The 14,003-nt window shown below is 37.0% G+C and overlaps 1 protein-coding gene across 4 annotated transcripts in view; it reads right to left on the reverse strand.

Moving 5' to 3' along the window:
- Positions 1-1,259: 1,259 nt before the first annotated feature.
- ROCK2 (Rho associated coiled-coil containing protein kinase 2) overlaps positions 1,260-14,003 on the reverse strand; it is a 94,597-nt gene continuing 81,853 nt past the window's right edge. The window contains exons 25-34 of one of the 4 annotated variants that reach the window (XM_015276085.4): positions 13,648-13,827; positions 13,245-13,413; positions 12,692-12,868; positions 10,453-10,523; positions 9,957-10,045; positions 9,332-9,410; positions 8,862-9,123; positions 8,237-8,450; positions 4,282-4,397; positions 1,260-3,386 (exon numbers count right to left, since the gene is read on the reverse strand). In XM_015276085.4, coding sequence (XP_015131571.3) covers positions 4,295-4,397; positions 8,237-8,450; positions 8,862-9,123; positions 9,332-9,410; positions 9,957-10,045; positions 10,453-10,523; positions 12,692-12,868; positions 13,245-13,413; positions 13,648-13,827 — 1,344 coding nt within the window. In that variant the 3' untranslated portion in view covers positions 1,260-3,386; positions 4,282-4,294. The remainder of the gene's footprint in view (positions 3,387-4,281; positions 4,398-8,236; positions 8,451-8,861; positions 9,124-9,331; positions 9,411-9,956; positions 10,046-10,452; positions 10,524-12,691; positions 12,869-13,244; positions 13,414-13,647; positions 13,828-14,003) is intronic. The other 3 variants (XM_015276087.4, XM_015276086.4, XM_025149412.3) reach the window with 3 other exon arrangements.

A 14,003-nucleotide genomic window follows, 5' to 3' on the forward strand; every position in this document is an offset into this window, starting at 1 on the left:
ACATCATGTTTTAGATACAACATCAGCCACGCTAAGAAGCGCAGGAAGTACTGAGTTCTGTTCCATGCATGCTTGGTGCTCAATCTGGCATGGCTGTGAGGGGCTGAGCTTCGGCGGGAGCCACTGGAACTATGGAAGTGCAGCACACAATCAGGACAGATGTTGAAATTTACTTTCAGGAAGGTCTTTGTGACAGCTGACACACACTGCTCAGATGGGGTCTTCCTGTCCAGCTTCTGCGCTGATGAGCTCCTGGACGGAAACCAAACAGCAACTTCTCTGTGCATGTCCTGCGCTGCTGGCTCCCACTTTGACCCCTGATTTTTCCAGAAGGTTAATGTGCAGCTTGGCTGTATACTTGGCTGTATCTGTATACTCTTGTGAAACAGGACTTGCAATAAGATAATTTTTATAGATAAAATCAGCCAGGCCATAAAAACGTCCTGTTTGCTGCAACAGCCCTGTTACAAAAATAAACCGTGTGAAACATCCAGTCCCTGATATTCTTCTCTCTCCCAAGTTTTAAATGGTTCCTACCAGACAATAGGAAGACACTGCAGCCTCCAGGAGCTAATATTAACAGAGTCCTTTCAGTCCACAGATCAGCAAATGGAAGCTCTTTCATGTGAGAGGGACAGAAGAACTGCTCTGGCTTTTCTGTCCTGGGTACAAAACAAATGCTGTTCACATCATACCGTTGGCCAAATGACCTCCACGTTACAGCTCAACATTGCCCACATGGTTCCTTTCTTTTGGGACACAACTGCATGTAGGAGAACTGAGGAACGCTACAGTACTTTCATCCCTAGAGGCACTGGGAACTCAAAGAGACCAGGTCTTGAGGGGTCCCCTTCTAAGGTGGCCTTGCTTTGTGGGAGAGGTCCAACCAGCAGACATCCTGTGCTCCATTTCAGCCCCTATCATTCTACAATAGCTTCTCAATACAGCCTGCTGTATGTGTAGCCAGTAACTATTTCTGTAAGTACAGAATGTATAAACTGCAGCTAGTAAATACTGCATGACGTACATTTCCTAAAACACCAGGCACGATAGGGCTGCAGGGATTCACAACAGATGAGGGCAAGACATGCAGAGGAAGTGCAACAAATCCAACCCAGTACACGATGGGCTGCAAACCAACTCCACGGAGTCTGTCTGTCTTCCCCACACAGCCTCTGCTTGGCTTTGCCTTTCTGCTGCAGTGGTTGCCTATATATTTCAATACTTCAATTAATTACCAGCTTGTCAAGTTCAGGAACTATTTTACCTTACTCAAATAGTTTATTTAAAAATATATATATAATATTCTCCAATTCAGAAAAGGATAGAACTTCCCACAATGTAACATTTTTTTATATATAAAATATTTATGCATTCAGTGAATGGAAACAGTTTTACTGTATACATTTTTAATGTTGTACTCTACGCAAATCTGCTTGACCTAAAAATATACCGTACTTCTGTAAATCCAAACAAGCAGGGAAAAAACACTGTAGCTGTGCGTTGGGTTATAATACCTAAAGAGAAATGATACGAAAGATTTAGGTCTGGATTTAAGAACTCACAAACAATGCTTTACTTTGCGAGTGCATAAATAGAAGACTGAATACATTCTGGCTCTGTTAAGCTGAACTGCAGTTACAAAATGCAAATATATTTATTCATTTTCAGTATTTCAGTGTTTCCAAGTCCACCGTTCATGATAGTGTTAAATAAATCATGGTCCTATCCTTCCAAACATTTCAACACTCTTTTAAAAAACAAAAACAAACAAACAAAATTTTAAAGTGAAATGTCCTCCTTCATTGAAGTGTTAGATCATATTTTAAATTACTGCACTCCCACACAATAGTTTATATATATATATATTTTAAATATATATATATATATTTATATATATAAAGAGACCAAATAGGAGACTACATTTTTTACTGTCAATATGTTGAACATAGCATACTGCAGTTGTATAAAACATGCATTTTCTGGGATAATGATGAACGCATCATGAATGAGTCCACATCAACTCTATTTTTTGTACAACCCCCAAGTAAAAAAAAAAAAAAAAAAAAAAAAAAAAAAGCCCAATTAAGTGCCTCTGAGGCCCTTTATTCCCAGCTATCAGTTCTCAAAACACACTACTGGAATATTCATCTATGCCTACAGCTATGTGCTAGAGAACCAGATTTAAAATTTTAAAATACACCTACAGTATGTATTAGTTAAAGTTTGTGACAGTTCTTGGGTGTTGTGTTGTGAAATGGAAAAAATAATCACAGATTCTCTTTTTTTTTTTTCTTTCCAGAAATAAACACACATCTAGGAGAGTATGCAAAAAACAAGGCAAAAATGAAGTTTTCATAGCACTTAATGAGGGTTAATATAAGTCAATAACTATATTGAGGTTTGTAAGAAGGGCTGGATGAGCAGTTACATGTATAAGCACATGGTCTAGTAAGTCCATTCTTATCAGACATTGTTTTTGTAACCAACACTTCTCCACCCTCAAAACCAGTCGATATACATTCAAAGTAAGTTGACATTGATATACCTACTAGGTGTAAAAATAGTGCACTATTTTTTCTGCCACAAAGCAAAATTGCATCCTAAGAGCTGGTAAACCTTTTTTCCTTAAATACAGAGAATGGGCAAAAAAAAAAAACTCAAAAAAAAAATTAAATTAAGGCAATTAGACAGGTAAAACAGGACTGCCCATGATGACGCAGCTGAAACTAGCATATACTTCGAACTAGCTGCTGAACACTGACATGCAGCTTTTGATAGACATGTATGAATGATATAAACTTCAACATTATGGCTTTATACAAGTGCATAGTTGCAACTGCAATAAGTAACGGTATCTGATTAATAAGCATAAAAAAATAAAGTGGAAAGATTTTTAAAACCCTCTTGCAGTATTACAGTACAATATATATACACAGTATAATGGTCACTTCTTACAGATGCAGTCTATATCACTATGATGGATCGTCCTCCTGTTCTCGCAGGCATGCTGGTGGCATCTTTATGAAAGCTGAGAAGTCACTTTCTTCAGTTTAAATATTCATTCCTCTCAATCCTTTTATGAAATGTAGTGTATGTGTCTTGCCGAGAAAGCTTTTGTGGAACAGAACTTAAAAGGTTACCTAACATATCCTTTTACTATTTACCAGCCATTCCTCGTTTGATCAGTCACTCGGGGGAATACAGGAAAACCCTCAGAGATTAGTAATTTATATTGCAGCAAAAATGTAAACCTCTGATATATATAGCACAATCTCTCAGGAAAATATATATTTTTAATATATTTTGGGATATGTTTCAGTCTTGCTGTAACAGGAAGAAAATTATCACCTTGAGTTGTGTCTGTGTTCATGGAAAGCGGTTAGCTGGAAAAGAAGCAGAAAGTTTGGTCAGTGCACGCAATGAATGAAAGTCTGACAAGAAAATACTTCCTCAAAATCCTCCTTTAAGATGACCTTATCAATAAGATTGGGAAAAAATCATTCCTCTGCATTCAACGGCATCACAGTACTTAAGCATAGTACAACCTTATGCATTATGAGCCCAAAACAATTAATCCCCCTTGTAATATACGAGGGTGAAGTCCAAGTACATTCACACTGTGTTTTTAAGGTAAGCCATGGGACAAATTAGATCAATAAAACAGCTGCATCTTTTCTAAAGCAGTCAAAGAAACCGCACCACATTAGCTGCAAAGCCTGTTTGTTTACATAGTTTTATAATGCATTGTTAGGTACCCCAAAAAGCACAGCACTGCAAAAGAAAGCCAAGTCAAATTCATAACACAGGTAGAAAAAGCAAAATGCAGAACTGTGATTTCATGTCTGCTAGCCATGGACACGTCAATTCAGGTTAAAAGCTTAAGAAAAAAATTATCTGTAAATAGCAATTGTGTTTTAGGTAAATTCCAACCATTACAACCTCCCTTTTAGCCTTCAGTGACTGTCTGCAGAGGTTAGCAGCATTAGCACTACAGATGAACTACTACTCTCACAACAACAGATGCTTTCTTTTGGGGCAGGCAGACATGAATTTTGAAGATCTAAGATTAGAAAAATAAGAACACCGAAAAGGCAAAAACACCATTTTAATGAAAATGACTCCTCTAAAAAAATTTGACACCACGAAACAGAATCTCATTTTTACTGTGTAAAATCTCAAAATGAGATCTTGTGCTTTTCTCTGCTTTGAGAAACAAAATCCAACATAGCATGCTGTATTCAAAGGCAAACAAATCCATTCCTCACTAGTTAGATTTACCCCTTAAACTTCTTCAGAAATCAAAAACATCGTCATCATCATCATCATCATCATCATCAATATCATCAACATCATCAAATGACCAATCCCAGTCTTTAAATGCCAGATCAAGCAATCTGCAACAGGAGGGTTCGATATTTAATGTGTGTTACACTCCTACAAGAAGCTTCAAAATTCAATTTATTATCACTGTAACTTTTAAAGTAACTGTCTTAGCAGAGGTGGCTCCTTCCTTTGCCTGCTATGGAGAATGAAGATTCAATTACTGTTCGGGGAGCCACAAAGATTGTATTCAAAGGAGATTAATCACACAAATAATTAAATTCTACAGAACACTTACCGTATTGCTTGTTTTCCCCCAAAATTTCAGTAGGAAAGACCAACACACACATTTCATAAAATTAGCTTTCTGTTTGGCTGCAGTTCTGTTGACCAACATGCAGCTTTATGCTCACCTACCATCCCTTTCAGGTCTATGTCTTTCCAAGAAAACTGAGTAATCTGGCTGTTGAATAGAACACCAAATAAAAGTGTCACCTGAGCTCACAAATACAGTGGGATTTTGCCATTTATCCTAAGGACAGTGAGAATACCCTAGACAGATGTCCTATAGCCTCATTATTTTTACTTAGGCTATGCCAAAAAAGAGGATGTATCAACTTGTTCTCTATGCATCACTGCCCATGCTCCTACAGAATGGAGAAGAGAGCAGATTATTTAAGCAAATGAATCATTTCACCTATTTTAGGCACTTATGCTGGGATGGGATGAATCATTGTCTAGAGGCATTACTCCAGCACCTCACTGAGGCCTTCCAGTACTTCAAGGGAAGTCATAAACAGGAGGGAGACTGACTTTTTACATGGTCTGACTGTGATAGATTAGGGGGAATGGGAGATTTACGTTAGATGTTAGGAGAAAATTCTTTGTTTAGAGGGCAGTGAGGCCCTGGCACAGCTGCCCAGAAAGCTATGGGTGCCCCATCCCCACACGCACTCAAGGCCGGGTTGGGTGGGCCCTGAGCAGACTGAGCTGGTGGGGGGCAGCCAGCCCATGGCAGGGGTTGGGTAGGTGGGCTGTGAAGCCCCTTCCAACCCAAGCCTTTCTATTATTCTATGATAAGGCCGGAGCCCACCCAGCCCCAATAGCCATCTTTCTCCCTGACTGTCCTCACTGGGAAAAAGCTTTTGCTTGTCTCCAGCTGGAATCTCTCCACAGGCCTAGTAGGCTCCCCAGAGCCAGCCCACACCCAGGCTGAGCAAGCCCAGCTTACCCACCTCTTCACAGGGCACATACTCCAGCCTTGACTATCCTGGTAGTCTCTGTTGGACTTTCCACAGTTGGTAAAAAGTCCTCCTTGAAGTCAAGGGGATCTGCAGCAGTATCTCACTACATACTACTGGAGAATAGAGGGGTGAAATCTCTTCCCTCAATCTGCTGCTTACCTCCAGCTTGTCCCCAGCCACTCATTTAGCTGGCAACTAGGTTTTCATTCTCAGTAATCTTCATAATGGAAAGTGGAAACCTTATGGAAGCACCAGTCAGATGTTAACTGGCTATAGCAACAACAATGATTTTTAGGTATGTGATTTCTAATTAAAAGTGTTTACATCCAATACAAATTTCCACAGGTTTGACAAACCTGCATTAAGGTGAGATGACCTCATGGAATTACAATTTTCCACCTGTAACGTCTAAGCTGCCAGGTACATTTGAAAAGGTAACCTGAAAAGTTTAATTACATCCATAAAATTGTTCACACACCAAAGTATCCATCCTCCTCCTTCTCCCACCATCATGAAACATGAAATATACGGATAGGAAAATATATGGATAGAAGAAAATGAAAAATAAAAGAATCATCAGCTGAGCAGAGGAGGATCACACTAAAAAGAATGGTAAGATTAGGTTCTGTTATGAAAGCACTTAGTAAAAAAAAACCATCATGAAGATTGAAATAAGGATGGTGCAACAAGAAAAAATTCTTTCTGAGCAATTTAGGATACCTACAGAAAAAGAATCAGAATTTATTAAATACCTTTTATAGGTCAATAATAAGAAACAGAATAATGCTAACCAACCAGAATGCAGAAATACAGAAGCAGTGTTTTACTTGTCCTTCAGGTTGCCATGAATAATGTTTCATTGATTTACGCTTCAATCCAATTACTGCTATTTTGTCTAGTTTTACACTAAGAATCTCTTCAATAACCATTCCCTAAAATGTAATAATTAAACTTTTCACTTTCATGGATAGAATAAAAAAATATGTACTCATTTAAAATTCAAATTATAAGGTCAGACTTTCTTTTTAAGTTTGTGGAGTAAATAATCAAAGATTTGATAACGTGGAAGGAAGGGAAGTTAAGTTGCTTGGAGTCCTTTCATTATGCATTACCATACATTAAATTTTACTTCACTTTTTTTTTTTTTTTTGATATGCAACTCTTCCTACATAGGGCTGTTTTGTGATTACAATAGAATACTATAGAGCACGCTTACGCTGCATTGTAATTCTGGTGACTCACCCAAACCCATTTGCAAGCAGCCAGCTCAGATATTGGTGGCAGTGTGATCACAGAAACAAGACCCAAACTATCTAGTCACTCCCAAGTTCTCTCTCAAAGGTGAAAAATAGTAACAATAATAAAAAATAAGCCTTTGTTGAACTGTCCATTGCTGCTGTTATATGGCAACAAAGAAAAGAAAGGCAGATAAACCAAAATTTACACCGGGTGTCAAAAACTGGGGATTAATATAACCAAGTATTAATGTTATAACCTTAACTGTTTGTTCCTCTTTAACAAACCCAGCAGTATTCTAGGCGATGAAAACAGCAAACTGAAAAAATCCAGAATACTGTGCAATCACTTAAATGCTACCTGATCAATGTTATCACTTCTATGGCTACAGCATGGGATTTTGTTCCTTGAAACTAATCCAATAATAGAACACTGTATTTTATATAGACGTTTATTTCCCATATCAGAGGAACCTGACAATAAGACTACTCTTTTAGGAAACATGAGACATGAGCATGAGTATTTCTGGGCTGAGTAAGGAGCTGAAACCAACTCTCTCACCCTTCGGCAAGTGTTCCAGCTATTTGACCAAATAGTGACCATCACTTCATGTCTACTTGCTCTCTTTCAAAAAGAATGAGTGACGCTCAAATATCTACCACTGCAGAAAACAGCATCAGATTGTGGAACCTGCATGGGCATACATGCAAAAGTGAGATTCATCTGAATAACCTTTTGCTGTACATGTCCAAGAGCACTCTATGCTCCCTTTCTACTTTCTCCATTTTATTAGGATAACACAAATTCAATCTTAAAAACAACTCTTCCTATATATGAAACTGTAAGCAGAGTTAGACAAAGATACATACATTTGGTCAGATGAATCACACTCTTAACACAAAAATCCTCAGTGATGTTTCTAACATTAGAGTGGGGCAGGAATTCAAACACATTCCTCTAAACCACCCAGTAAGAAAGAAAAGACATGCATTCTTTTGCTATGTGTAAGCTCTTCTACATTGCCTTTTGAAGGCGCCCAGTTCTCTCCAAGGTTCATTAGAATGACAAGTACTTAATGTCATAGCTCAACTTCTAATCAGGTACAGTTCTGTTTCCTTAAAAACCTCAGAACCCTCTTAATGACTCTTCACATATCTAAGCCTCATTTTCCCTACCAGCCTCTAGTTCACAGGAACAGTAATATATGTTATCAGTAAAGGTAGGCTAAATAGCAGATAATGCAATGTCCTTTGAACGAGTAAACAAACATAACGATGGGCCTTATTACTTAAATGACGTTTACAGAAGATGACGTACTAGATTACACACCAGTGGCTGCCAACATTTGTGGTTAACTACTGATATCAACATACATCACATTAATTACAGTTAAATGTTTTAAACAATAAAATACATAGCAGCTCTTGTGTTACCTTGGTTTGTTTGGAGGAAGCTGTCGACTTGGTCGTCTGATGGACTGGTTTGGCTGTACCTTCATAGAAGTTCTGGGAGAAGATCGAGCAAAGGGGTCTGGTGCTGGAGGTTTCTTGGGTATTTTTTTCACCAGTCGGCTCACCCATTTTTGCTGTTCTTCTGTAGAATTAGCTAACAGTAGTAGATTCTTTGCCGTTGAAATATCGTAATACACTGTAATAAGAGTATTTCAAATCAAAATGAATATTAATTGTTATTTTTCTAAACATGTCCCCCCATCAAAAATTTAATTAAATCCCATCCATTTCCTAAAACTCACTAACACTACTGCTTCACTCAGCAATGCTGCACAGCAGTGTAAGCAGTCTTACAACAACCATGCTTTACCATGCCTTCCTGCGTGATGCTGACAACACTGCAGTTATGGACCTATCCACTCATATGGCATTCAGTCACAACAGTGAGCTGATTATCCTGTAGACATCTTCAGAAAATTTGACAGCTGCATACCCACTGAAGAAAAACCTACCTGTTTAGTTGGTGTCACAGACTAGGATCCTGTGAACCATTAGCATGCTTTGTGACTCCAGCAACTATACACATATTCAAATATCTGCTAATTACCTTTGCAAGGTGCTATAATCTCTTCTTTTTTATCCATATGATCTTTGTGACATTTGATATGGCAACGGCGACATTCTAGAGCAGGAGGAGGTTTAAACATATGCCAAAGAGGCTTCATACAAGCTTCACAATTGGTTGGAAAGTGATAAAGAGTAGGTATAAACTCATGTCCTTTGTGACAAATATAATTTGACTTCTCTCCCATAGGCTCCACAGGAAATTCCTGCTCCTTTTTGCTCTCTCCTTCATTAGCATACAGAATCTAGAATTAAAGCAAAATAATCTCAGTACTCCAATATGACAAACACGTATTCAGAGTAATTCCTGAATTAGAAAAAATGAAGAATAACACTGCAATGAATATTTTCAACAATTTTGTAGTAAATACTTCAATTAGACAAGGTTAGGGAAATATTTTTGACGATATGCCACGTTTGTTACACTATAAACATTAATTTACTATTGAATACCTGGAATATCCTTGGAATTTCCTTGGCATCTGCTCTGTACACATCAGTCTGGGTGACTGGTCGGACATGGAATAGTTTGCTATAAGAAATTATTTCAATAAAGACAAAAATTAATGTTATCAAAACGATAATCCTGTCTTTCAGTCCTGCACATGAATTTCCAAGCCCTAAATAAACACAAGTCACAAATACACAGCTGTATTTATGAAAAAAATGATAGCAATGAAATTGCTGGGAGCTTTCTAACGCAATCCTCTGTTCACATTCCAACCTTCAAATAGCCACAATTCGTATTTGTTGGGGAAATGTATTAATTATAAAACCCACTTATAAGCATGTGTTGTACTGAAAATGTACAAACACAGAAAATTATAGCCTCTCAGCTACAGATTTCTTAACATTTCTTGCTACAGTGTGTGTGTGAGACACGTCTAGCTCAGCTGGTGGCAGCAGTTCCCTTATGCCAGTTCAGTGCTCTGTGTGGGTTAACAAACATCTTAACAGAGATAACTGCAAAAGTACACTCCAATTGGTACTGTGCTCCAAGACCAGATCTTTCTAAAAGGCCTTTCTGACAAAGTCCACCTGCAAATCAGAGGAAACAATCTTGCATGATAATACTTACTCTATGTCTAATACCATATAGGGATTAGATTGTTCTTTATCTTGTTCGCTGTCATAGAACAGGATCTTCTTACTGCTTACAATTACATACTGTTAGAAGGCAGAGAAGGATAAAACATACATTATAATCCAACTGATCACATCGAAGATGTCACAGCAATATTTCTTCACAGTTTTATTAAATGGTAGCTAAAAGCATAGTAGTAGTACTGTATCCTGACTCTATACTTAACAGAATCACATGTTCAGAGAATGGCTTAGGTTGGAAAGAACTTCTGAAGTTCATATGTTCCAATCCCTGTAACTCTCAGGCATAGCTACTATAAGCTACTATACTTTATACATTTAAGTAATCATAAGAATATGTATTGAAGAATATGAAAGCGCTGAAAATCTGCAGTGAATATAAAATCTATAAATATAAAATATATAAAAACTACACCTGAAACAATAAAAGATTTTAAAAAGAAAATTGTTGTATTATTATTATTGTTTACCTTTTTAACCCAACCAAATTTTTTAGTGTTATTTCGAACAGGTAGTGATAACCAGCCTTCCAATCTTGATTCTGGAAAAACAAAACAAAACATACATGAAGAACATAAGTACTCACAAAACATTCTTTTTGAGACTACTGTGCATTTAAAAATAGGTATTGAAGATCAATAAAAAAGCAACAGAGCAAAGATGAGAACATATAACATCTTGCAAACTTTATCATAGTAAATTTTCAGAAATCAATTAGTGTATTCCCCCATAAAGCAATAACAAACAATGTGATTGCAACAAACTAGTAGGTGTGAGAAAGAAGGGGAAGAGCAAACTTGCAGTTATACCACATGCATTCCCTTAATCACTATTACTATTATTTCTAAAGACCTTTTAAAAAGTCTGTCACCTTTGAGACTTAGAAGAATGTTGTCTGAAGATATTAGTAGTCTACACAACATTGAATTATATATGAAAGACAAAACAGAGCAAGTACCACCACCAATAAACCTATACCCTCTCTACTCGGGGTAAAAATTCCAAAGTTTTATATTCTAATTCATATCTTTTTTTTTTTTTTTTTTTTTACTACGAATTTCTCCATATTTCTAATTCTGCCTAAATCTCCCAGAACTTCTATTCCAGAGTAAGTAATTTTTGGCTAAGACCTAGGCCTTGCCTAAATTCAACTGCCCTTTCATGAAGTTGTGATATTTAATATTACATCATCACATTGGTCAGATGCCCCATCCCTGGAGGCATTCAAGGCCAGGCTGGATGTGGCTCTGGGCAGCCCGGTCTGGTGGTTGGTGACCCTGCCCATAGCAGGGGGTTGAAACTCGATGATCATTGTGGTCCTTTTCAACCCAGGCCATTCTATGATTCTATGATATGATATGATTCTATGACATTTATCTACAGCATTAACCCCTCAACTGTTGAGGCATTTCAGTAGTAACCAAAAGCCTGCCAGGATCAAACTTCCCTTGCGCTTGGTAACACGTAGTATCTTGTAGTCTTTGACACTATTTTTCACAGTACCACTATTATATAAAAGTTTCCAGTGTGGGAAGGAATTTTCCCCTTCCCTCTCTGAGTTAATAATTCTGAAGCCATTATATTAACAAATGTAAGACCATTAAAGGACATGCCCCCAGCTGCAAAAGGTATTTTCTTTCTCAAGAGATGGCATTGGCAGACTTGTGCCCACATTTAATGTAGGTTAACCAACAACGATTAGATATTCATAGAATTTCTGTTACATCTACAGAGACTTGAAGAATATTCCAAAATGTTCACAGTACATTTGTAAGCACCAGGAGGAAAAAAAAATCCCACAGTATCTTATCTCCAATCTGCTGTTAGAAAATAGTCCTAGTTTAGACATGATTGTACTTTAGAACAACAGAAAACCATGCACATACCACCACAACAGCTAACAAGGAAAAATTATATAAATACTTAGTGACTGTTTTAGCAGAGGATGAAGTAAGCAGAGGACAGGCATTATGCTTTACTCTAGTTTGAGGAAATAATGTCTATATTCCAAAACAAGTTCTGCCTTTGATTGAAAGACATTCACAATTTAGAAGTGCCCCATGAGATATACAGAAATATGAATGTAATCAGAAAATCCTATCTCTGACATTAAGACTAGGCAGAAGTGTTATTCAAGACAGTGTACTCATATAGAAAGAGTACAGAACTAATAAAACAAAGTTCTGTTTTCCCAGAGCCATATAATTTCATTATATTCTTTATGCATCTGGAAAAACAAATTTAAATAAATTTTACTTGCCTTACCATAAAAGAATTGAATATAAGATTCAGTGTAAGGAAAAAAGAAAAGTTAACATTCAGAAGGCTGAATTTCTATGACCAAGCAATGTACATTTAGAGTGTGAGGGCTGACATATCTCAACACTGAAACACAAAGATTTGACTTTCTGGTATCCAGTATCTTAGGGTCATGCAGATAGCTGTAGATACTGGGCAGAGTCTTCCTTAAGATCAAGACAATAAGGAATAAGGATTTATTCAATGCTTTAATAAAAATGGTGTTTTATAAATGGCAATGAGCATCTACAAACATTCAGATAAAACAAGCCAATTACTTCATGTAAATTTTTCATGTCATTACAATGTTTAGTGCCAACTTTTTTAAAGTAATGTATTAGTAAATGTTAGTTTTGAAATAGAGAAAAGGGAGAAATAAAGACAACACCGAGCACTTCTCAGGGATGTCACCTGTGCTATCAACTTCTGTAGGGCTGTGAGAACAAGACAAAGGTTCTTCTTCTGAGTCAGAATCAGAATCGAGAAGCATGCGAGAACTGGAAGGCTTAGTGGCAATACTGACAGAGGTGGAAGAGTGCTTGTAGGTAAAAGACATGGATTCCATAGTGTGGGATTGAGTGATATGGACTGAACATAAAGAATAAAGGAGGAAAAAGGTAGAAAAGAAGTCAAAACAGAGTCCCTAAAAAGAGAGTATTAGTTTTACATTTAATCACATAACATAATAATTGCAAATAAACCAGTATAATACAGATGAAAAAAGGATTAGTTTCAATGTCAGACAATATTGTTTCTTAAAGAAATGTCTTTAAATAAATTTAAGAATGAAGTATGATTACTGATAGAAGTAGTTAGTGCATGGATAGTGAACTCTATCAAAGCATTGACCAGTGACAGAAACACATTAAGATAAAAAGTCCAAGAAACATCAAATACTTCAGTTTCCATGGTAAAACAGATTAAAAAAACAATTCATGTAGAAATATTAATACGAATAACATACCAGGGAATCCATCATCTGCCTCAGCATCTCCAGGTCCGCTGCCTATGCTACTGTTGTCTAGGCCAATATGTAGTGATTGTAGTTGTGACCGAAGCTGTTCAATGTCACTGTCTTTGCTGTCCAGAGTCATCTGGAGTTCAATTCGTATCTGACTCTCTTCTGCTATTTGCTGTAAGGATAAAGGTAAAGGTTTCCTACTGTCACGGTACTCAGCTACTCAAAGACAATGTAAATATAAAATCATGGAGACTTTGCAGTCAGTCTCAATATACATGCTGCATCTTTCTTTCAATCAAGGAAATTCAGGAATAGAGACTGTATACACTACTTTAAAAGACCAAAGGATTTCACTAAGTATTACAGTAAATGTTATCAATGTTTATACTTATTAAGAGGATCTTACTGCCTGCATTTCATTGATTTCTTTCTGATATTTGATCATCATTTGTGTTAACTTCTCTCGTTCAGATTTCAGTTCCATATGCAGTTTCCTATTTTCCTTTTCCTTCCGCCGTACATCGGTGTCAGCTCCACGTTTGACTGGACCCTTCCGATTCATGATCTCAGCCAATTTATTCACAGCCTTCCCATGGAGGAAACAGAAGCAAAAAACAAACAAATAAATACAGAGCTATGCTGCAAAGAAATAGTCTTCTCTACTACCTGTGACCAAGCACTTTTAATCTAACTGTGAGCTAAGATCTCTGCATATCTGATAGTAGAAAGTTACTTGCATTAATCAAAACTGAATAAAGGTAA

The sequence above is a fragment of the Gallus gallus genome, chromosome 3 (genome assembly GCF_016699485.2).
Source record: "Gallus gallus isolate bGalGal1 chromosome 3, bGalGal1.mat.broiler.GRCg7b, whole genome shotgun sequence".
NCBI classification, from domain to species: Eukaryota; Metazoa; Chordata; class Aves; order Galliformes; family Phasianidae; genus Gallus; species Gallus gallus.